The 26419-nt window shown below is 46.3% G+C and overlaps 1 protein-coding gene across 1 annotated transcript; it reads right to left on the reverse strand.

Annotated features, from left to right (window-relative positions):
- Window positions 1-553: 553 nt before the first annotated feature.
- Window positions 554-22631, reverse strand: LOC138497974 (lymphocyte antigen 6E-like). The gene is made up of 4 exons (XM_069621748.1): window positions 22542-22631; window positions 20153-20269; window positions 5444-5664; window positions 554-700 (listed from the first exon to the last, which is right to left on the reverse strand). Exons 1-3 carry the CDS (start codon window positions 22591-22593, stop codon window positions 5468-5470), a joined length of 366 nt encoding a protein of 121 aa, XP_069477849.1. The 5' UTR covers window positions 22594-22631; the 3' UTR covers window positions 554-700; window positions 5444-5467.
- Window positions 22632-26419: the final 3788 nt, after the last annotated feature.

A 26419-nucleotide genomic window follows, 5' to 3' on the forward strand; every position in this document is an offset into this window, starting at 1 on the left:
CTGGTTCGGAGCCTTGTGCACGTTTTCCCTCAATGCATATCCCTTTCAAAGAACACTGTGGTCATTGAAATTGCCTTTCACCCTGTATTCCCACCCAGACTGCTGCAATTTTGTCTTTTCTGCATGTTCTCTGTTCTGTCCGCAGGGGTGGGTATTTCTACAGTTTTTATTCTTGCAGATGGTGTGTTTAATTAAAGTATAGATATTTTGTACAGAACCATGAGTGGACATATACCCTTCCCTCAGCCCACATTACTACAAAAGGCAAAAGGTGGTATATCTCTTGACTGTGCCTGTTTTGCCTTTATGATTGGGATCACTGTTGGTTTGTAAAGGTTTGGGGGCTGAGTAGGGGGTTTATTCACTACTCACCCCTATACTGTTGCAGAGCAGAAGTAATTTCGTTACACTGGGGTCTGGGACAAATATCCCCTCACTCCCCACCAACACCAGCCCTGTTTGTGGATAAGTGATGTACCCTTGAATGAGGGAAGAACACTGTTTGATGCACTACATGTCATCTTTGAGGTATTTAAGACAATAAACGTGCAGGCATTTTTTTGAGCAGGAGATATTTATTTAAACAAAATTCTCAGCAACACAATGCTTTCCCGGTTGTGGTCCTCCTTCCGTAATTACCGCAGAACACCTCCAAATGCGCCGCCCGCTGCAATCCTTTTGTTCCTCTTCCCTCCATGCTCTAAAGCACAGAAAAGAAAACAAACATTTTAGGCAATAAAATAAATCCACTGCCAAAAGAGTCGTTAAATATGTCATAGAGCAATGCCCAGTGCCTATTATGTGCAAATTCACAGCCATCCTCATTAAAGTAACCTTCAAAACTAGCCATCCTCATTAAAATAACCTTCAAAACTAGCCATCCTCATTAAAATAACTTTCAAAACTAGCCATCCTCATTAAAATAACCTTCAAAACTAGCCATCCTCATTAAAATAACCTTCAAAACTATGCAAAAACAGGAAAGCAGAACTCACCCCAACTAGCATACTTAACTGATTATCACACACACAATTTAATCAGTAAAAGGCAACAGCCTGGCTTATATACTCACCCCAATCCGATCCACAAAGAAGTTAATAGGAGTAACGCTGTCTTGTTCCTGACTTTATAATAATAATAATTTAGCATTTAAATAGCCTACGAACCCTCAGGTATCTGAGCGCTGCTTATTATTACCCACGGAGTGTGGTGCTCATTTATCAACCTCGGAAGGATGAAAGGCTGAGTTTGGCCCTGCCAGGATTCGAACCTGAGTCAGCAGGCTATGCACAGATGTCAAAGCGAGCGCTCTACCACCTGTGCTATCGGACCTGCATTACTTTTTCCAAGATTAAGTCAGGAGTGAGACACACATACTTCAGGTAACCTTTTTGTGAATCAGCCGCACCATCTCTGAAGGCCAGTGCAACCCTAGAGGTCCCAACCTCACCAGGCTAGACGTTCAGAGGTGTACAAAGGAGAACTCCAGAAAACAAGCAGTCTCAGGTCGTGTACTCCCACTTTCGAATAACACACCAATGCACATCAGGAAGGCGTAACCCCCCATATATTTGAGGAAGTATATAAAGACCACTCTTCAAAGTACATCTGAACAGCTGCTGATCACTGCATCCCAGTAGAGGTTTCCCTATGCCTTCCACCAGCCAGCTCAATGCTGCTTCTTCCACCTTACATACACACAGCCATACAGCAGTAAATATGGCCATGTTGGAATCTGGGTGATGGGACTAGGGAGACAATTTGGGCCACATTCCATGAGCAGCTCTATGATGCAGGCTTCAAAAAGGGGGATCACGGGGATAATCCACGCGCCCCAGTCCAACAACAGCCCACGACCTTCATATAAGAACAGGTCCCTAATAACTCATAGGGCAGGACACACCTGTACCCATAAGATGGCTGAGATCCCACAGCTATGGCCACCCTTTCTGCAAATGAGAGTCGAGTGCCCAGTGGAGGTGTGTCACCCGGGAAATGGAGAAGGGAACAGTTAATAGCTACAGCAAGGTGAGGGAAAACACTCAATATGGTAGACAGTGCCTCTGTCCAGAAGCAGATGGAGAAAGACTTTTGGGTTCTCATATCACGCCTCTAAGCACGGGACCGGGTTTGCTCCAAGACAAGAGCGTTGCCCTTGAGCTATCCTCTTCCTTTCAAGAATGCTTCCTTATGGGACCCACCTGCAGGCAAGAAACCATGGGTCCACATGGACTACTTGATTCAATGATTTGGAATGGTTTACAAGGAGGAACTGTACAGACACAGATTCCGCTCATGCAGGAACCCAGGAGCCGTGAGTATCAAGGTTCGTTGGTGTCAGCACTGAGCAGATATGAAATGCTCTCACGGCAAATCACCATTTTCCCAGAGCCACTAAATGCGAGTGTGGCTGCGTAGTGCAGCAACAAAGATGCAAGATGGCCTACTGCCCTGATGAGGGTTGGGTCAGGGGAGTCGGACTTGAGAGCGCAGACATCAATTACTACCAGATGGCAAGAGACTAATTTCAACCTCGGTTAGTTCTAGAGACCAGCTGAACGTAGTATCTTAATTATTTATTACGCATTGGAAAACATCAAAATATAAAAACACAAAGCTCAGAGGGGGAACTGCGGGGTTAGAGGCTGGAGGTCTAGATAACTGGAGATTATGGGTTGGTGCAGGAAGGATGATGGAGGTGGTCAGGAGGTGGCCATCAAGGAGAATGGCGAAAAGCAGAGGAGATGAAGTGAAGAAGGAGATAATCCTCAAGAGGGGAGGAAGGCGGTCTCATCAAGAAGATTGGAAACAAGCAGACTTCAGATAGAATGATTGAGAGGAGGTAAGAATTTACACCGCAGACGGTGGTCATAGCTACCAGCCAGCACCAGGCTCTTCTTCCTCTCTCAACTAGTTAAGACTTTGGATTCCTGGTAGACATGGGAGCCCATTGAATGAGAGCAAGGAGGGCTCACAATTAACGGTGCAAGCAACACTTATAATCTTGAACCTTGCATCTTGAACCTTGCAATGAACCATTTCCAAGGGGTCTGGCGTGCTTCACGGACATCAGCGATTGTGGGTCTGTGGACCGCCCGAGTGTTTCACTTAAGTGTTCATGGGACAACCTCTGCACATCTGGCCCTGGTGACACCAGTTCTGCAGGGCTCGCACATGAGGCTAGGTGTGGAGTGAGGAACCTGGGTGATGCACTGTTTGTCCCCTCTAGGATCTGAATCATAGAGTGGGTGGTGGTACCTGGCCCTAGTCTTCCTTCTCCCATCCTCTAACCTTAAGCCACAGAGCTTATTACTATAGCAAGTGGCAGAATCTTTTCATAACAAACTGGGCACAATTAAAATATAAACTCTTAAAAAAGAAGGCACAGAGCTTTGAATTTAACACGTTTCTCTGCAGCACTGGATTTCAAACCGTGTCCTCTCACCCCCAGAGAGGTCTGAAGGATGTGATGGCGGTGCAAAGTTCTTTAAAAAGGAAGGACAGTGACTGTTTTCAATAAGACATATGAAATGTTCTTGCTTTTGAGAGGGCCCACTGCCAATATTTGTACTAAAAGATGGTGGGAGAGGGCTCAGCATAAAAATGTTTGGCTACCACTGCTCTAAAGGGAGCCAGTGTAAGGAACGGATTGCGCAGGAAACATTGTACGACACCATCAGGCCTCGGTTCAGCCACAGCATTTTGAATTCTCTGAGGCCGGGAAATGGATGCCTTAGACATGGGCGTAATTCTAGAGGGGGACAAGGGTGTTTGTTGCCCTCCAACTTTTGAGGCCCACCATTTTGTCCCACTCATTTAGCAGGGTCCACTTCCATTCAGATGTCATGTCCCCCCAACCTTTTCAGCAAAGTTACTCCACTGGCCTTAGTGAGGTTTAAAAAAAAATGGGCTTTGCCATTATCTAACCTGCTGTAACTAACGCTGTTGACTATCAGAACCTCAGCTGGAAATTAAAAAAATAAGCATAAAGAAAGCAGCAAAGGCTGCAGAAGTGGAGAAGCAGGTTCCGCCCACATTAACAATATGAGAGTCAAGGTTAGATGCCGTATAGCATCTGTTTGTGCAGTGGTTATTTTTCTTAGGCTGGATCGACATGCTCCCGTGGGAGGGTGTGTGGTTGGATCCCGTTGCGGTGACGGGTCCGGACATGATGGGTGGATTACGGTGATTTAGCCCACTGCATACGGTCTTTCGACCCTCCTGGCCGTGGTTGCCTTTTCTTTTGTATGTACAGCCTTCGTCCTCCCGATTGGTTTTTGGTCACGTGATTGTATTTATTGTATGGTTATCTTTATGCTCATAAAAAGATTTTAAAATGTTTTTAAAAGTTAGGGCTGTGATGATTTTTATGCCCAGGTGTTTCAGGACAGGAACCAAGGGAAGCAATGACCCAGACAGAGGCCATGAGGCAGGGGCTATAAGTCTTACTGAAGGAAAAGTGCCACAATCTCAGCCTTAGACCCCTTTAACTTCAATCTCTTGCAGCACATGCAGGAACCTATGGAAATTCTATAGAATTTACATTTCTCAGAGATGGCATGGCCGTCGCCATCCAAAAGAAGGAGCATTTGTTTGTCATTGGCATACATGAAGAAGTGCGTGGCATATTACTCAACAGTTGGGCTCGCAATGCCACTTACAGATTGTAGAAAAGGGGGACAGGACCAACCCATAGGTCAGGGGAATCCAGCCAAGTATGTAGAGGGACTAAGACGCGGCCTGAGAGCGGTCCAATCAGTGATAGCACAGTGTTACCCAGAGATTCAAGAAAGGCGAGAAAGAAGTAGGAGATGGTCGACCATCTAATGTAGACACAGGAAAAGCTTGATTATCCAGCTCCATTGGAACCCAATGCTACCGGATCATCAAAACTGCTGGTTAACCGAATTTCAGGTGTCCGAGCCAAATCAAGCAGAAGGGCCTAGATGACCAAAACTCCTGGCCTGTTTGCTCTGTTATCCGGCTACTAATCTTTCTTATCCAGCATTTCCTTAACTGGCACTGTTCTTATTACCGGCAATGCAGGGTCCGGTTAATAGTGCTTTCCAGATAAAAACAATCTTTGACTGTACTTCTCAAACTGTGATGTTGGGTGACAAACTGTGATGCATTCAGGTGGGAAGTTCCTAGACGGAACATGTGAGAACTTTCAAAGCCTACTCTAGATTGGCAAGTCCCAGGACCAGTAGAAAGGCACTTTACAGAGAGTGTCCCTTCATGCTCTATGGCAGGGTTCTGCAACCAAAGCTCTCCAGTCTATTTGGACTGCAACTCCCATCAGCCATAACTAGTAAAGTCAATGGTGAGGCATCAGGGGATTTATAGTCCAAAACATCTGGAGAGCCACAGATTGCAGACCTCAGCTGTATGGTAAATACTCTTCTGTGCATATGGGAGCTAATATGTCCGCTTGGAACCTTACCAACTCTTTAATTATTTGTAAGCCTTAAAGTCCGCCTCTCTGCAGCAGACCAATGAAGCCCACTGTGGCTGCCAGGACCACGTAGCTGATCTTCACGCCAGTCGCTCCGCTGGTGTTGCACAGGTCGGTGCTGCAGCATGCCGTCTTATAGCCTACCCCAGCCACACTGACATCAGTCTCTGTACAGGTAGAGGCGCATGACTTGGTGATGGACATTCCCACTGTAAAGTAGAAGAAATAAGATGTTCTGAAAGTGCAGGTGCTGTACAATTAGTTTAACCAAAAATGTTAACTCTGAAGTTAGGCAGCAAGTGCTCTACCATTCCCTTCACGTGACTTGAAACAAACTTTAGATAGCTTTAACATTTTCACATTCCCTGCATCCAGGCAGATTAGAATGACCATATGTGATTGGTGCCACCATTTTGTGAATACTAGTAAGGGCTGTGTGCATTTTACCTACAATGCTAACAAAGACCAACATGTGGCAACCCATTTTTTCATACATTTGCATAGCGCTCATTTTAATCATGTGTCAGGGCAGAGCCTTGATTGTGCATCAGAGATTCACAGATGGAGACCAAGGGAGCCATGCCACAATGACTCATCCGGCACAGGACCACCCATGGCGGAATGCAATATCCATCTGGTGATAGAAAGCACCACATGATGGCTTACAAGCAGGCTGCCCTTCAGTTCTGGTGGTACTGCACACTTGGATGTGGGTTGGGTGCCCGCAGCCGACATGTGGACACACTCGGGAGCACTGGGTCTCTAACCTTGCATGTGTGGAGGCCGAAATCTGTCCTGCATATATAAGTCCCTGCATTCCTCTTCAGCATGCAAGCATGTAGATCAACTGCTTTCCTATAACAATCACTAACAATGTCAACAGCTTGGGATCAAGTCAGGGCCGGCTCCAGCATGGATGCCAGGCTCCCCCAAAGCCCTTCTTCCCCCCTAGAACAGTGCCGTAGCCAGTGGTGTTAACCCCCACTGTAAGTGGGTTGTGGGGGGTAGGCAAGAGGGATTTCACTCTATACATGCTGCAGCAACTTCAGTGCGATTAGCATCCTCAAGGGCTGCACTGCAGTCGACCTGACCAGGGTTTGTTTGCTTGGCCTGGGCAGTGATAAATGCACCCACAGTCAGGAAAGCACAAATGACCAGGGAGATGGAGGACCGTTTACACCTCTAAGTGAGGTAGCACACTTGCTCAAGCAGGCATCCTGCAACTCTCTAGCAAGATCCTCTGTTGCTTTTGTTTTTTACTGCACTGTTTTCATCTTACCTACACATTCCAAACATCTCAGTAACAAGGTAGCTATTTTCTCAAACCTAAAATCACAAATTGATTTCTGTAATTTAAAGTATGTTTATTTTTTGTGTGATTATAACAGTTAGTCCCATCATGCTTAATAAAATGGTTATCTGTATCAAGCAATACATGACAGGTGATGTTGCTTGCACACAGGGGAGAGTGTAGTAAAATCAAAACGTGATAGATGCCAGGCTTTGAATTAAACATTACCACTGTCATTGCTCTGGGAAGCCTTGTCTTTGCCATTACAAAAGGGGACAAGCCATTAGCAAATGAGCCTTGGTCCTGCTACCAAAAGGTACAGTTCAACCTCTACTGGTAGGCCATGTCTCCTCTGAACTGGAACACAAGCCACGGCAGGCATTTTTATGTCTTGTGGAGTAGCAGTTTGAGCAGGGCTGTTTCCATTAGTGTCAGGGTGAAGGCTGATTTGCAAACAATGGCCTGGAAGGCTGACCGAAGCAATGCTGGTTGTTATAATTGATTCAGAGCCTTACATCCATATTATTTTAGTTTTGGCTGTTATGTGTAAGCCAGAGCTCGTGCACTGGAACACAGATAGGATGGAGATGGCATGTGAGGTGGGACACACATCGGATGGGTGCGTTTGGCCATTTACAAACTCATTGAATAACCATTATCATGTTAATCTCAATGGCATCCCCCCCAACTAACTGCTTCCGCCTGATGAAACATGCCCCACTGGGAACTCTTTGAGTAGGAACTATCACAAATAACACCAATGTTTGTGCTGTATTGCGCCTGCCAGTGTAATATCTATGCATTCCTTTGACTGTTTAATGACTGCCTGCCACTGTAATTGAGCGCCTGGTGTAATAGAAATCTCCTAAAAAGTGTTTCTGTAGCCTGTTCATTTATAAGAAATATCTGTGTCATGCATCTGTTCCTTGCACTGGAGTCCTCTCTAAAACAAGAAATCAAAAATCCCCAAACATTTTGGCTTGTATATAGGAATCAGACAGACATTTACCAGGCAATGACATCATATACCCATGTCTTCTGATCACCATAATACAGATGTGGTCTGTAGTTACAGGAAACTGACGATAGGAAACATCTCATTTATTTACCCACCCAACTGGAACAGTGTGATAGATTGTCTATTCATATCTCGTTGTTATATAGAGAGTGTGGAAACACAGAGTGCAAATAGAAGCCATACAATTTGAGCAAAGGAAACTCAAGCTATTCAACATTATAGGACCCAACATACGGAGGAGGAAGTGTTGATTTGGAGGGCGTGCCTGTAAATGGTGACATATGCCCAGGACAGCAAGGCATTCTGGTCTATCATAGTTTATTGCAATAGACAGTTTGGTAATCCTGAGTCTATATGTGTCCATACTCTTGTAAAAGCCTATGCTAAACATTCCATGTCCCTGTATTTTAACATGAATATGAGCCAGTTTATGTGGCGTGAATAGAAGAAATAAGCAAGTTCCAGAAGAGTTTTAAAATCCCAGGCCCTGACTCTGCCACAGTGGACCTGTTTAAGGAGAAGCTAGAAGTGTGGGGACCACTTCATACAAATGTAATGTATCGTGGGATCCAGTCCGCTCTCCCCAGGCGGGAGCCTTTCCTTGTACTAGAGCCAATCAATGAAACTGCATGACATTCTGAAATGTAATTGTAGATCCGACTTTGAATGCATTTGCAAAGTTTGGTGCCATTTTGCCAAGAGGTGGCAAATACGGGGGTGCCAAAATGTTTAAACAGCTTATACATTTGGTAGCGTTTGATGAATCTGCATACACGTTTGCAAAAAGATTATAGCCCCAACTTTGAATGTTTCTGCAATGTTTGTTGGGATTTTGTCAATAGGGGGCGAAATTAGTGGGGTCCAACTTTTTTAGATGCTTATAACTCTGGTGCCATTTGATTAATATACATGAAAGTTTGTAAAACAGATTATAGACCAAACTTTGAATGTTTGTGCAAAGTTTGAATGGATTTTGTCAAGTGGGGGATAAGTTATATCACATTCTTTTGTACCTACAAATGGACACTTTTCAAAACACAAACGGATGTGCAACAAACTTGTGTGAGGAGCTTTGGCAAGGACACAAAAGCATGCTTTTGCAAATGTGTCATGACATCTTTGATGTTCTGGGTATTAGTCTTAGCAGTGCATGGCAGGGGTATGAGTTATGGTTGCAAAGCTTGCAATAACTGGCGAATTTCTTTGGTTTTTCAATTTTAGCTTGCACCCACAATTGGCTTTGTCAGTGCTGATTTGACTTGTGGATGCCTACTTTATCAAGTGGAACGATTTCCTTTTGCTAGCAAAACCCCATGTGTGGCGAGTATGGCACAGGACGTGCTGGGGTGCAGTACTCCTAAGAGCTGTGCACCTGGACATGACCAATGTGATTCCGAAAATTAACCAACTAAATTGCTTCAACTTGATTTGTCTTTGGGTTTTATATAGCTTGTACATATGCAGGAAGGAACAGAGAGCTGTACATTTCATTGAGGGGACTATAGTAGGTAAGGGGGGGAGGGGGATTAGACTAAGTGGCGTTGAATGTTTCGGCCATAGTGTGGAATGTGATGCAGGAATTCCAAGAGCCTAGGTGGCACCTAAGTATTGACTGAACAGTAAGGTCTTGACTTCCTTTCTGAAAGGCAAGAGCAGTGGCGCAGCCCAGATCATCACTGCCTCTTTCCTGTATTTTTCCTTGTGTGGCATTTTCGTCTTGAGCCTAGCAATGGCCTGGCTCTTGGTGGGGCCTGGCCCACCTGAGCTACAGGTTTGCACCTAGTTAGTCAGGTATGCAATTGGTGTTAGCCTTATAGATGATGCAGGCCATCTTAAAACGTACTCTGGTTGTAGAGTGACCAGATTGTTTTTTTTTTAAACCGGGACAGGCCATAGACATAGAAGTAGGACGAAAGTAAATACAAATAAAACTGTAGTCCTACTTCTATGTTTCTGGCCTGTTGCGGTGAGGGGGTGTCCTCACAGGCACACTCCTCTCATTGAAGGAGAGCAGCTGGGGAGGGGAAGGGGGAGGAAATGGGGGAGTGACAAGCATTTCACGCCCCCATTCGCGCGGTTAGAGTCCCGCCGGGACCCGATTTCGGGATGTCAAAATTGTGTCCCGGCAAAAACCGGGACGGTACCACCCACCCTTGCAAACACGGGACAGGGTTTCTAAAATTTAAAAAACTCCTGTCTGGTCACCCTATCTGGTTGAGATGGGAAGCTAGTGCCGCTCACTTAAGATGGGGGAAATGTGATTGAATTTGTTTATTCCCAATATGAGTTGTGCCTCGGCGTGTTGGGTGGCCCTTGGTCAAAAAAGATTGTCAGTACAATATCATTAAGAAGGTTGTTCCCCCCCATCGATGTGGAAGACTACAGGAGCCTGTGCTGGTTTTAAAGACCTCAGGTGGAAGGAAGGAAGGGTTCTATCTTCTGGATGAGGGTTAGCTGGTATCAGGCTGCTAGGGCCTTTTTGTTGATATGTTGTCAGAAAGGGACAGTGCTGCCTGTGCTGAATCCTACTGATATGACAGTCAGGCTAGATGAGATGTGAAGCAGCCCAGGTGGATACCGTTTACTTTACTATTTATACCGCGCCAACACACCCGAGGGCCTCGGGGCATGGTCTTCCAAGAATAGCCTTAGAAGCCTACATACACACCGGGGCCGGCAGGAGGCCAGGGTGAGAGTGCATTGCTGAATCCAGAGTCCAACCCTGAACCCCCTCTGTCTATACCTTGGGAAAAGCATGCTGCCAGCATGCACACTAATGCCAGAAGGGATAATGGTAAAGGTGTACAATTCTACTTCATCACCCACATTAGAAAGGGTCATAAATACGGGGCACTCGGCCAATGGCTTTACCAATACTGAAACGAGCCAATGGTGGGGGAATTATGCGACTAGGCCCATCAACACTGATCTGAGTGGTTCCAGGTAACATTTTGAGAACCTTGGTTCAACCACGGTAGGGAATTGGGGCGCAATGCCATTGTGCCCTCCAGCATTGCAGACTGCTACTGTCATCATTTGACTTCATACCCTAAAGCCTTGGAGCACAGACATGTTGCTAGGAGAAGCCATAAGTGTACAGAAGAGTGGCAGTATGCTCCTCACCGGTGTCAGAAGCATCAAAGGTTTCAGCAACAGAGAACACCAAGAAGGGGATGATCTTTTGGCACTGTAACCGATGGTAGAGAAGAGTCACTTGGTAGAGTTAGACTAGAAGGCACCAAACTAAGACCTGAGCTCTAATCCAAACTTTACTGTTTCTTCAAATAAGGTGATTGTCAGTAAATCATTTTATCACACCACATTTAAATCTTCACATCTGTCAACATGGGGAGTGCATGGAGCTGCATTTTAAGTCAGTCAATAGTTTGTGCTGTTCATAGGTCCAAATCAATGACCCCAAAGTAATCCTTATTTGAAGCACAGGCTTAACGGTCCCTTACCTATTAGTAGAGGAGCCACTGTCGGCCCAGTGAATACCTGAGCACTGAGCAGCTGAGGAGAGAGCTCCTGGGCTGACTGTGTAGCGGGGGCAAATGGATTCCCATAGTGTGATGTACCTCCACCAGCACATGCCCAATGAGCTATACAAGGACAGTAGAGATTTGCTCCCACAGATTGCATGGCCCATTGGCCATGCTGGTTGGGGCACAGCAGGATACAAAGCATGTAGGGGGTGCTCCTGCGCATCCCACGGTACAGGCTGTCCTGGTGGGGGGCAGCTGGTGGCACTCTGCGGATGCCAGAAAACCAGAAATGAAGAAGAGGTGTTTGACTGACTCTCTCCGCATTCTTGATTGGTGCACGTTTCAGTCCTCCAGAGCAGCTCCAGTACCACAGGGTGAAGAATGGAGAGGAGGGAAGTGTTAGCATGCATGCATGCATGATGTGTGTGCATGGATGTGTCTGTGTGTGAGCTAAGTGTATATTTGCAGTGTATGCGGGTCAGGGGGAATACGGGGCAGTGAATGCAAGTGAATGGAGAGGACAGTGTAATCAATGTGCCAACAATGAGGGTTAATGGCACGCATTGGCACTGCCAGCACAGACCAGTTTCCTGGAGTCCCTCTTTTGTTTATATTGTATTTGCAGCCAAGGCTGCGTATAGAGGTTCATAATTTGCTTTTTACCTTAATTTGATCCCAAGTAGCTAAGGGATCACCACTGTTATTGGCATCTGAGTATTCTGCTCCCCAACCCAAGGAGGTTTTTCTTCCTCCCCCCGTGTTTTTGTTAAACTGTCATTAATACTCTTCTCTTGTATAGTTTTCTATCACCATAATAACGGGCCGGCCTAGTATGGCCGACAACTTAACCTTGAGCTATGATGATGATCAGATTAGAGACATACTTCGTGGCCCCTCACTTTTTGACCCTACGGGCTTAGATGAGACAGGCACTAGCCCAAACACTGCTAATGACTTACTTAAATTAAAAAAGAAAAATGTTCGTACCACTCTCCATGGTCATTTCCTTAAGGAGTACCTTAAAAAGAATACCATCCCGGCTGGACTAATTGTCCGAAATGAACCGTGTGTATTTTTAGATGACCAAGAATACAAGAATAACTTCAGCTATATTGCGACAAAATGTAGCCGGGATCTAATGGTGCTAACTATTTCAACAGCCCAAAGATTAGGTGTTATTGTCCAGCAGGAATTAGATACAGCGGAACAACTGTTTATTAATGATCCCTCAATCACAAATGCTAAGGACAAACTAGCAGAAATTAATAAAACCTTCCAGGAGTTTAAAGACACTACCTTGGCAAAGAAAACAAAGAAATTGGCTAAAGACATTGCAGAATTTAAAACTGAGGTGATATATCCATATCTTGACCCTAACTACACATCTATCACTGCAAACCAAAGGAACCAAGCAGGGGGTGCACAGCAAAGACGCCGAGTAACGTTCTCGGGTAGCAGTAGTTCATCAGGGTCGGATAGTGACTTCTATTATCGTCACTTCTATAACCCTTTTCAAGTACTCCCTCAACCTTTTTTAGGGGCAGGTCCATCACGAAGCCCCGGCCCAGGTTGGTTCCCTCCCCAATTTCAACCATGGGGACGAACCCAGAGACGGCCACGCTACCGCAGGAGGAGCAATCGACCAGCAACGAACCAGTAAACTTACCAGTATTTAACTTATCACAAGTACCGCTCACAGCGATGGAACTTCAAGTTCTCTCCAAAGGTCTTTCATTTATTCCAACACATCCTACTGATTGGTTCAGTGTGCACTCCGAGATCAAAAGATTCTTTAGGTCAGTTAGACTCAAGATCTTTTTTTCAGATAACCAGGGTGCATCGGATGAAAGTGAAACAGGGTTACACCCACCCTCTACATTCATCCCGGAAGACAGCACTATGCCGGCTGAACTCCTTACATTTGAGAAATGTATTCTAAGAGACCTTAACCAGCTACAAAAACAGCATAGGACTGTTCGCTACAATCTAACACAAGCAGAGAGACTAGCCTTAAAATCCCTCAGCAGTAACTCAAAAATTGTCATCAAACCTGCGGATAAGGGTGGGGGCATAGTAATATTAAATCAGTCTCAATACCATACTATGGTACAAGACCTTCTCAGTCTACCAGGCAGTTACCGCCCCCTCCGCAAGGATCCAATTAAAGACATCCAGAAGATGATTTCAGAAATCACAGATTATGCCTTACTACACTCCTGGATCACTCCAAAAGAAGCACAATTTCTTAACAAACTCGACTGTTCCACCCCTAAATTTTATGCCATCCCTAAAATCCATAAAGACTTGGCTAAACCACCGGGGCGGCCTATATTAGCAGGCTGTGGTACCGTTTTGGAACCAGTCTGCCAATTCATTGACAAATACTTACAACCCATTAGCCAACAAACAGAGACATATCTAAGAGATAGTACTGCAGTCATTTCTCTGTTTGAAGGCAAGACCTTTGACCCAGCTACCAGCCTTCTGGTCACACTAGATATCACAGCATTGTATACTAACATCCCACATGATGAGGCTATGGACTGTATCAGAAACAATCTGACCCATTCTGCATCAAGTTTCAAAGCTCCCACTGAATTCCTCATGGAATTACTCTCCCTGGCACTTACCAGGAACTACTTTGTATATCAAAATCAATTTAATCAGCAAACCCAAGGCACTGCAATGGGTGCGGCCTTCGCCCCCAGCCTGGCCATCATTTTTATGGCTGACTTTGAGTCCAAATTCATTCTTTCTGATATTAATCCATATCGCCAATATATCGAGAGCTAGAGGCGCTATATAGATGACATAATCTTCATCTGGCACGGCACCTCCCAGGAACTTGACTCCTTTCTTCTCTGGTTGAACTCTTGCCACTGGACGATTAAATTTACTCACGATATGAGCAATATCGAAATCCCTTTTCTTGATTTACTCATTCAACATAAGGCCAACCAACTGGTCTGTTCTCTTTTTACCAAGCACACAGATCGTAATACATTACTGCATTACGACAGTTACCACCCACGCACTCTGAAAGAAAATTTACCCTATTCCCAGTTTCTACGCATCAGACGGAACTGCACATCCATAGCAGATTATGTCCAACATGCTACTAACCTGACCACTAAGTTCCGCCAGCGAGGGTACCCCAAAAAATTGATTACCAATTCCAATAAACGAGCAAGATTCACCCCTCGGGACACCCTGCTACTACCTAAAAATGTGGAGCCACAGGACAAACTAGTATGTGCCCTTACCTATAGTCCCCATTCCTTTCTCATTAAAAAAGCAATTAAGAAGCATTGGTCAGTGGCACAATTAGCTTTACCAGCTGAACCATTGCCGATCTTCGCAAAGAAGAGACAAAAGAATCTCAAGGACCAACTAGTCCATGCATCCTCTTCACTAAAATCTTCTAGATCCACTACGACCAGTTGGGACCTTCGCCCACTGACGGGTAACTTTCCCTGCGGGTCCTGCTCTATTTGTAAATTTGCGATGAAGACAAAAACAGTCCTGGTGCATGGCAAACTTTGGGAACTGAGACACTATTCAAATTGCAAGACTGCCTGGGCTATCTATTGCATTGAATGCCCGTGTGGGCTTAAATATATTGGAAAAACTACACGGCCAGTACACACTAGAATTACGGAGCACCGCTCCAGGATTCGATGTAAGTCAATTAACTCACCACTAGTTAGCCATTACATGGAATACGGCCACTCTACAGAGGACCTGCGCTGGTGCGTGATTGATGTTGTCAAAAACTCTTCCAACCCCTCTCAAACTCTGTCCACAAAGGAGGCTCGTTGGATTTTCCAATTGGACACCATTTCCAATGGTCTTAATGAGCTATCTCCGCTTTGGCACTAAGGCAATATTTATTTAATTAATTTTTTAACTAGTCCTCTTCAAAAAAAACTTTTTTACAATTTTTTCATAATTTTTGCATTTATGCATTTCTATATGTTTCATTTTACCAATGTTTATTATTAGTTGGTTTTCAAATTTCTTTCATGCAGTTTCGAATTTGGTAGAATTAACACTCCATATGCTATGGGGTGTGCTGCCCCTCTTCGCTTTCTAATGTTTTTTTCCCTAGGATTAGTACCCTTTGCATATAGTACATAATGCCTGGCTTCACTAGAGTTTCAGCAAGCCTGCAATGGTAGTGTTAGTCCCTTGTTTGTGTCCGGTCATTCATGGAAGGGCTCCATTTTGCTTTCCATTCACTTTGTTAGTCCAAGTCCCCTTTCTTTGTCTGCCTTTTTCATTCAGTGTTACCAATTCACTTTGTTAGTCCCAGTCCTCTTTCTTTGTCTACCTTTTCCATTCAGTGTTACATGCCTTCCAGTTGAGTGCTACTACACCCCACTGGCTGCCTTTTTCTTCACTATGAAGAATAGCGGATACACTCAGCATTTTCTAGAAGCAAGCCGCAGCTTTCTTTAGAAGCAAGCCATCTGCTACTTCTACGTGATAGAAGTCAACAGTAAGTTCCATTTTACTTACTTTTCTCACTAAGCCATTACTGACCCACGCGCTGGGCGTTTTATTTACACTGCCTAACTCACATGTTGGGGCTTGTCATTTTTTACTATTATGCAGTACTGCCATACTCATCACCCCATAGCCTGATACCACCAGCCCCAGGCTAGGAGTTTTCGTGCCCGGCATCCACATATTCCTATGGTGAGTTTTTGTTACCTTTACCATACCTGCACACCAGCCGTATTAAATTACCGCTGCACATAAACTATCGCCACCTTTATGTCTTTGTTCTCCTCCTCTTTCACTTTAGGGGAAAATTCCAGATTCAGTTCTTTTTCCAATTGCTAAACCCAAATAATGTGCTGAATGCACGACATCTTGCATGGTGAGCACATGATGTGCCCCCTGAGGTACGTTCCGCCATGTTTTGATTTATGTGCCTTTCCTTTGCACAGCATTTTTTGTATTCTATTACACAAATTTTTCACTACATGATCACATCTTTCACTTATTTTTCTCACAAGGTGACTTAGTTTTTGGGTACGTTCTTTACACTTTAAGGGCGCCTTTCTGGTAACCTTCAAGTTTTCTGTCTGGGGGTACTGCCAACTTGGTTCTGGGGCACTGAGGCCTGATGCCTTCACCATATATTGGTATATTCTTGATTTAATCTATTGTTTAGGCTACCAGGAGAATAATACTGTTAGCTCCACAAATGATATTTTTTGACTTTGTATGTTCAGGCACACCCTTGTGTTTATAGATGTCTGTCTGCTCCATTTGAGTGCCTGTACGTTTTGGAGTCCCTCTTTTGTTTATACAGTTTCCTCACAGTGGCATTGCTGGCATTATGGCTAATGCGAGCATGAGTGCACTCTTGCATGGGGTTGCTGGCATATATTGACATAGCCAGCATGGACATGATTTCTTACAATGACAATGCTGGCATTATTGAGAAAGCTAACGCGGTGTGCAATTATATGGGCATACTGACATATTAATACACACTAAGCATGGCAGTGGTCAAAGTGAGTGGGAGCGGTTGGGAGCGGTGCTCCTCTACTTTTATTAATTAAGTTTTACTGATCATATACTTTTATTTTAAAAAGAAACCATTCCGTAAGTGTTTTGTTTTAAAATAAAAGTGTAGGAAGAAGTGGAAACTTGCACTTTCAGTGCACTACACTGAACGTCCCCTTAAACAGCAGGTGCATGTGTTTGGGGGGTTGTATTGTGTGTGGGAGGGGGGCTTGGTGATGGGGTTTGTGTAGAGTGGGTGCAGGCAAGTAGGGAACATAGTTCCACTACTTCTTTTTGTACACTTCGACCACTGAGCATGGGCATGTTGTATTACAGTGGCAATGCTGGCTGGCATTATTGAGAAAGCTAACGCTAGGGTGTAATTATATGGGCATACTTACATATTATCACACTCAGCATGGGCATGCTTTATTACAGTGGCATTACTGTCATTATGGGTGAATCCAAGCTTAGCATGTAATTCTATAGGAATTACTGCATACATTGGCACCCGTTTCCTACAATGGCATTATGGACAAAGTGAACATGAGTGCTACTATGTAATCATACTTTGTATTGTATTGTATTGTGGTATTTGTATCGCGCACCTAAACAAACTGAATCGTGCCTGGGCGCAGATGTTTCATTTAATCATGTGTCTATGAGAGATCCACTAGATCATATGAGGATTGCATAGCAAAGAAGAAGGAATAATTCTGTCAAGGCCTAGCAGTACAAATAAGTCTTTACAGCCCTCCGGGAGACCGGATGTCTATTGATGTCACGAATATCTCTAGGTAATTTATTCCAGGCGCTGGGCCCATAGACAGAGAATCTACGATCTCCCTTCTTCACACATTTGGTGCTTGGAATACAAAGCAGATTTTGGTCTGCCGAGCACAACTGTCAGGTAAGAATGTACTTTCTGATTTTATCTGATAGGTATACTGGTCCTATATTATTCACACCCTTGTAGACCAGGCAGAGGATCTTAAACTCTATTCTCTCTTTTACAGGCAGCCAATGCAGGACTTTCCTCAACGTAGAGATTGAGTCTGACTTTTTTTACTTGTGCACCCGTCTAACCGCTCGCTGCATTTTGGGCCAGCTGCAACCTCCGCAGTTGGTAAGCTGGGATACCTGACAATAATGCATTGCTGTAGTCTAACTTCGAGTTAAGAAGAGTACCGGTGACAACCGTTCTTTCCTCATTCGCGATGAAGGGTAAGATATGGCTTAACATGCGTAATGAGTAATAAACTGCCTGCACCTTGGCACTCACCTGAGCTCCACTTTCCATGTTATCTTCCCAAATGCAGCCTAAATTCTTAATTATTTGGGAGAAATTCTCCCCAAAAAGCAAGGGGGGAACAGTTTCTCCTTTTGTAAATGATATTTTGAGGCAAAAACAGCTACTTCAGTTTTGCAGGCATTCAGCAATAACTGATTTGCGCACATCCAGCTCTGTATCTCTTGTAGACGCTGTTCCACTCTCTCATAAGATTCCTCTTGATTCTGTATTCTCAGAAACACCTGGGTGTCATCTGCATAAGAGTGAAACTGTATGCCGTGCTTTCTTAAGATGTCCATAAGCAGTTTTACATACAAATTAAAGAGCAGTGGTGAGAGGGAGGATCCCTGAGGGACTCCACAACTTTGTGGTACTGAATCCAACAGGAAATCTCCCAATCGAACTCGTTGTTCTCTACTGCAAAGGAACGATCTAAACCATTGCAGGGCCTTTTCCCCACACCTCTCACTTCCTTCAAGCGTCTCAGTATAGTCCTGTGGTCCACCGTGTCAAACGCAGCGGACAAGTCAAGCATGACAAACAAGGATTTGCCCCCCTGATCCGCTGTTTCCAACAAATCGTCCCACACTGTTAGTAACGCCGTCTCTGTCCCAAAGCCTGGGCGAAAACCAGACTGTAATGGGTTTAACAGATTCTCCTGGTCAACGTGGTTCTGCAATTGTGTAGTCACCACTTTTTCCAGAATTTTTGAGGGCTATGGTAGTCCTGCGACTGGCCTATAGTTCTGGACATTTTTTGGGTCTAGGTTTGCTTTTTTTTAACAACGGTGTTACCACTGACTTTCTCAGAGCTAGAGGTACTACCCTTGACATCAGTGTTTTATTAACACATTTTGTGATAAAAGGGGCAATGTCTGGAGCTATTCGTCTCACGACTGATGATGGGATAGCAAAGAGCGTATCATTAGTAGGCTTTAAGGCGGAGAGCAAAAGGCAAATCCTTTCCTCCGAGACTTCCGTAAATGTGAAGGCATTTTTGCACACTCCGCTCTCGTTGTGTGCTGTATGCTCTGAGCTCATTTCCTCAGATTTTTCCAGGTCCTCTTGAGGTACTGGTAGCTTAATAGCCCGTATATACTGGCATATATTTGCATAGCCAGCATGGACCTGTGTTCTTAAAGTGGCATTATGGGCAAAACAAACATGAGTGTGTAATAACAAATTACTTGGGAGTACTCGCATATGTTAGTGCAGCTAGTGTGGACATGTTTCCTTCCAATGGCATCACTGCCATTAGGGGCAAAGTGAACATTAGTGTATCTGTATGTGGGGGTATTGGCATTTATTGGCAAAGTTAGCATAGATATGTGTCATTTAGTTGTATTCCTAGCATTAAAGACAAAGAAACAGAGATATAGACATATAATGATGTAGCCAGCATGGGCATGTTTTCTTAAAGTGGTATTATTGACATTATGGGCAAAAAGTACATGAGTGTGTAATTACATGGGGGTATTAGGATATATTAGCACAGTTAGTATGCACATGTGTTCTTACAGTGGAATTCCTGCCATTATCGGAAGAGCAGAAATGAACGGTCTCATAATCAAATGCTGTGATATGTTGGCTCATCCAACAAACATGATTTCCTAGAGTAGCATTACTGGCCTTATGGGCAGAGTAACATGATGGTGTTCTTACATGGGAACACTGGCATTTATTGGTACAACCAGCATAGCCAAGTCTTCTTATAATGGGAATACCAGCATGGGATGCAGGCAGCATGAAAATGTATTTTAACACTGGCACAATACTGGCCTATATTTTTGGCATGGGCATCACGAATAAGCATTTGGAAATGCCCTGATGGTAAAGTAACATCTATTGCATTTTTGTCATATGTTACTCTACAAAACCGATTGCTAATTGAATGGCTTTGTACCCACATGTGTTAAGAAATGTGTGCTGTAAAATGTACCATTTTAAAACAATATTTTAAAACATTCTCAGGTGGAGAACCCCACCAAACACCCGCTTCATTGGTTCTGGCTCCAGTGCAATGATGAGCAGCTCACATACATTTGTGAAAAATATTTGTATTCTTCCAATGAAATAATTCACCAGCCACCACTTACCTGCGTAATTGATCACATCAGTCTTACAGTTGGTCTCGCCGGATGTGCAGTTGGTGGCTGTCATGCACTGGCTATTACTAGTCTCTGAAATACACGTGTAGCACCTCAAGGAGTGCGCTGAAAATGTAAAATAAACAGTGATGAGAAATGGTGACACTCTGATCGCTGTAGGTGTCTACTCTTGATTGTGATGTGTGGCTATAGTTGTACAAGTATCCAGTGATAAAGTTGCCAAGGAAACTGTCACCGGGGGACATTTCCCCAAAATTACACCCTGAAGAAAATCAAGCTCTTTCCCCAAATATTCTATGAATGGAGGCTAGAATAGTAAATAACACGAGTCCAAGAAAATGCTGCGAAAGGCTTGTAGGATGCAGGAAAAAAAAAATCACCTCCCTGGTGACTATCGCCTGGGTAACTGCTCATTAATTCTCAAAACACCCCTGTCCATTGCCATAACAGTTGGATTATGTGCCTAGACTGATGGTCTAAGTGCTGGTGAAGCAGTCTAAAAGAAAACTAAAACAGGGTAGGGATAAGGGTCTGCTGTTGCAGGCATAGGGGCGTAAGGAGCACCCCGGTACAAATGCATGAGAAATTCCTTCCTGCATGCGCCCTGACCCTTCTGTCGATGTAATCAAAATAATAGGATTTTGTCAGCTATCCAAAACCAAATGCCTCGAAGAGCCACCCCTCATTTGCCTTATGTCGGGCATAGGTACCTTCTTGGCGGCCACCTAATCCTAGTTCGTAGGTTGCAGGTGTGTTCGGTAACCTGTTTGATCAATTTGGGGAATTTGTTATTTGTTATAGAAGATCATTGGGCTCCAAAAAGAATCACTGGATGAGAGTGAATATAAAGGCTGCATCAATCCCATTGCTCGGGCTTTACATTAGAGGAGCATTGAACAAAATGGAGGCCACGTGAACTTATTGGTGGAAGGGAGTGGCGAGAGCATAGAATTGGGACAACAGAGGGCAGAAAGGGGACCCACACATAGAATCATCAGATGCGCAAATTAAAATATTTAGAGTTGACAGACATTGAGGAATTGGTTACGAGGTTTTGGGCAGACGCGTTGCTCGGGGGGCTAAGAGGGCTGTAGCCCCTGGTCTTTTGGTTGTAGCCCCGGATAGAATCTCAGGAGCTACAGCCAAAAGACTAGCTAGCCCCCAGTCCTGACAGTTCTGACATCAGAGTAGCCCCGGCTCTTGTCCAGACCTAGCAACACCCCTGGCTTTGGGGAAGGGATTATACCAATGTAAGAGGAAGTGGTTCTTGGTGTTGATAAGGGGCGTTTTTAAGAGTGACCTTGAATCCTGTAGCTGTGCTCATTTTCTTGAGATCAGGGAGTACGGGCTTCAAGTGTTAGGAAGCCAGTGGGTGAAGGCAGGAGACAGTGCATTGTGGCCAGAGATTGGAGAGGCTTAATAAGGCTTGCAAATGAAGGGAGTAAGAGATTGAACCCACTGCATAGAAGGCGGGAGTGGGGTGTCCCTGAATAGCCTTAAAAACCAGGACATGAAATAAAAAGAGGGACTGGTTAAGCCTGGAAAGCCACTCCACGCGAAGGTGGTGTGCAGAGGCGCATGAGGAACAAGCGATGCGGTGTAAGGTGTTAATATAGAAAAGCTCAGTACCTTGTCAAAAGGGTCAGATGAGTAGAGGGTGAGTGCCATGAGGATGATGGGGCAGTAATCCATCCAACAAAGGAGTAACGTAGATCAGTGACGGGTAATATGAGCATGGTAGCCCTGGCAATGAAGGTGATGAACCCTTGAAGCTTAAGGGGGTGTCAAAGAGGCCCCCTAGGTTGCATACTACTGGGGTTGGGGAAGAGATCAGGGGGAAAGGGTAGCGTAGGTGCACGCCCATAGGCCGGCACAAAGTAAGCTCCTGTCTTACAAGAGCTAAACACCAGGCAGCACATTGCCATCCAGTGTTGGATGGTGAAGGGACGGTGGTTGGACTGGTGCGAGCGGTTGGTTCAGGGGTACAGGTGAGGAGATGCAAATTCTCACTGCTTATAGAGGAGTCATGCAAATAAGGTAGTCAGGATCAATAAATCAGACGGTGTCCTCTGATCACACCAGTGCATAACCCCCACTCTCTTTCTATTACACCCAATGTCTTTGTAAGATACCTGTTTCTGTTATCTGTGTGTGTTGTCTCTGGTCTATTTCCCACGTTGTTCCCACCCTCTTAAACGGCTTCACTTTGTGATAATGTACAGGAACCCTTGAGGGAATGCTTCTCGCATCAGCAAGTCGTTTTCTGGTCGAGATTGGCATCTCTGTTCTTCCAATAAATACACACACGGATAAATCCCTGTGCTGTGATTGGATTAGTATCAGGGTTCTCCCACCAGTGCCCCTTATCCACCCGTACCTCTTTCCACACACAGGACCAGAGCCAGCAGGGAGATCAGAAATGCCTTCATCTTCACAGGTGGTTGGTGCCTTCAGCAGGGAGGATGTGTCGGGGGTTTACCATGGACCGGGTTTATATACTGTCTCTGTGTTTGACTTCAGCGTCTCTGGAAACAGAGGAGGTTGCTAACAATTTGACATCCTCTAAAATAATTGCGTCAAACATGTTTAATTTCCATGTCAACAATGTCAACCATCAATAATTATACACTGTGCACTGCGGTTTCCTAAGGTGTCATTAAGCGCCCTTTCATTCTATTCATGCGAAACCTCACAACGGAATCGGCTAAAGCTCTGCTGATACACTCTGGGTGTATTGCACTTAACCCCTATGGTATCCAAGGAGTCATACATTACAATGGGTGCGTCTATGGAGTGGCCAACCTTAGAAATAATCTCTTTGCGCTGCATATTTCCCCACCAAACATCACCACCAGAGCAAATGTCTTCCTCCTTGTGATTGGGGGTCCATCAGAACCAGGACTGCCGTATCTCTCGACTTGGAAAGTAACTTGTGGTTAAAGCCAGAGGGGCCCTATGAGTCTCACGGAGAGGCCTGATGCAGAGGAACTTAAAGTTGTACAGGGGAATGGCAAGGAATGACACTTACATTGAAGGAGGGAGTGGGACAGGGGTGGTTGGATCCAGTCAGGTGAAGATACGGTGCTTTCAATGCATAACAAGGAAGATTCTTTGCTGTTGCTACTTAGTGATGGACATTTGGAGGCGCCATTTTACTAGTGTGTAGTGTGAAGGGTAGTTAACATGCACTGAGGCTGGTTTCCTCACATTGACGCCATGTTCATGTAGTAGGCTCACGTTCGGCGTGTTTAGTTAACACTTCACAAGGGTTTAGTCGGTAGAATGTTGTTGAGGGCTGTAATAATAACCCTAACATAACACCCACCCACCCTACCCGCAACCACACACTCTATTCCCGCTCTCTCTACCCCCACCACCCTACTCCCGCTCTCTATCCCCACCCACTGTGCCCCCGCACTCGCTATGACCTCATCTCCCTAGCCCCACCCACCCTGCCCCTACTCTCTCTACCCCTGCTCTCTCGATCAGCCCCTGCTCTCTATCGACCCCCGCCCTCTCTACCCCCACCCGACCCCCACTCTCTCTACCGCCACCCACCCTACCCCTTCTCTCTCGCCAACGCACCCTACCTCATCTCCCTCCCCCACCCATCCTGCCCATGCTCTCTCTACCCCTGCTCTCTCGATCAGCCCCTGCTCTCTCTATCTGCCCCCGCTCTCTCTACCCCACTCTCTATCCCCACCCACCCTACCAACACTCTCTCCAATACCCCTGCTCTCTCTACCCCTACCCACCCTACCACCGCTCTCTCTACCCCTACCGACCATACCCCTGCTCTCGCTACCTCAACAAACCCACCCTACCCCGCTCAATACCCCACCCACCCTCCCCTGCTCTCTCTATCCACAACCACCAACTCTAACCCTGCTCTCTATACCCAGTCCACCAACCCTCACCCACACTATCCCACCCTCTATATCTCGACCCACCTACCATACCCCTCCCCTACCCCCACGCACCCACCGTACTCCCACTCTCTCTACGCACAAATCCCTGCGCTGTCTAAGACAACCCACCCACCATACCGCTGCTCTCTCTATCCCCACCCATCTGACCCCTGCTCTCAGCTACCCCTGCTTGCCCACTTTACCCTGCTCTATCTACCCCCACCCATCCTACCCCTGCTCACTCCTCCCCAACCACCCACCCTACCCCCTGCTCTCACTACCCCTACCGACCCTACCCACGCTCTCTTTACCCCCACCATCTCACCCTACAACCCGGCTCTCTCTACCCCAGAAACCCACCCTACCCCACTCTCTACCCCCACCAAACCTACCCATGCTCCCTCTACCCCCAATCACCCACTCTAAACCCGCTCTCTACCGCACCCACCGTACCCAAGCTCGGTCTACCACCGCCCGCTCACTCTACAGGCACCCATCCTACCCCTGCTCTCTCTAGCCACACCCACCCTACCACTGCTTTCTCTACCCCACCAATCCACCCAACCATGCTCTCTCTACCCCGACCAACGCACCCTACCCCCACTCTCTCTAACCCCAAACAAACACCCTATCCCAGATCTCTCTACCCCCACCCTCCCTACCCCCATTCTCTCTACCCCCACTCTCTCTACCCCCACCCACCCTACTGCTTGTTCTGTCTACACCCACCCACTCTACCCCTGCTCTCTCTACCCCAACCACCCACACTAATTCTGCTCTCTACCCCATCCACACTTCTCCCACCTCCTCTCTCTCACCCACTCTACCCCCACCCTCTCTACCCCCAGCCATCCTACCCCCATTCTCTCTAACACCACTCACCCTACTCCAATCTCTCTACCCAACAATACACCCTATCCCCACTCTATCTACCCCACCAACCTATCCTACACATGCTCTCCAACCTACCCACCTACTATAACCCCACTCTCCCTACCCACAGCCTCTCTACGTCCACCCACCCTACCCACACACTCTCTACCCCTGCCCACTGACCCTACCCCCACTCTCTCTACCCCCACCAACACTACACCTGCTCTTCCTATCAACCCCGGCTCTGTATCCGCACCCACCCTACCCTGCTTTCTCTATCCCCACCAACCCTACCCTTGCTCTCTTTACCCCCACCCACCATATTCCTGCTCTCTCTACCCCTACCCACTCTACCTCTGCTCTCTCTACCTCACCACCCTACCCCGCCACACCATAACCCTGCTCTCTCTACCCCAACAAACCCACCCTACACCCTTTCTCTACCCCAACCACCCACTCTAACCCTGCTCTCTCTACCCAATCCACCCGACCCCCACCCACCTTACCCCAACCTCTCTACCCCACCAGCCTACCCTACTCACACTCTCTCTACCGCCACCTATCCAATAACCCTATGCCTGCGCTCGCTACCCCCACTGACACTACCCCCACTCTCTCTACCTCTACCAATCCTTCCCTGTGCTCACTATCTCCACCCAACCACCCTACGCCGCTCCCACTACCCCCACCAACCCTACCTCTGCTCGCTCTACCTCCACCCACCCTACCGTCTCTCTCTACACCAACCACACACACTACTCCCACTATCTGTAGCCCCACCCACCCAACCCCAGCCCTTTCTACCAATACCTCATCCATGCTACCCCCACTCTCTCTACCAATACCCACCCACCCTTCCCCCATTCTCTATACCCTCACAAAACCTACCCCCGCTCTTTCTATCCTGCCACCCACCCTACTCCTGCCCTCTCTATGCCTACCCACCAAAACTACCACCTCTCTCTCTACCCCCACACACCATAGCCCACTCTCTTACCCCACCCACCCAACGTCCACTCTCTCTAACCCTACCCACCCTACACATGCACATTCTACCCCCACCACTCACCCTACTCCCGCACTCTACAACCTCACCCACCCTACCCCCGCTCTCTCTACCCCCACCCACCCTACCCCCGCTCTCTCTACCCCCACCCACCCTACCCCCGCTCTCGCTACCCCCACCCACCCTACCCCCGCTCTCTCTACCCCCACCCACCCTACCCCCGCTCTCTCTACCCCCACCCACTCTACCCCCACTCTCGCTACCACCACTGACACTTCCCCCACTTTCTCTACCTCCATCAACCTTTCCCAGGTCTCTCTACACCCACCTGGCCCCGCTGTCACTACATCTATCCACCCACCCACCCTACCCCCACTCTCTACTCCACCCACACTGTCCCCACTATCTCTACACCCACCCACCCAACCCCACTCTCTCTCTAGGTTCACCTACCCACCCTCTCACTAC

This window comes from Ambystoma mexicanum, chromosome 5q, assembly GCF_040938575.1.
Source record: "Ambystoma mexicanum isolate Mex_15411 chromosome 5q, UKY_AmexF1_1, whole genome shotgun sequence".
In the NCBI taxonomy this organism is placed as follows: Eukaryota; Metazoa; Chordata; class Amphibia; order Caudata; family Ambystomatidae; genus Ambystoma; species Ambystoma mexicanum.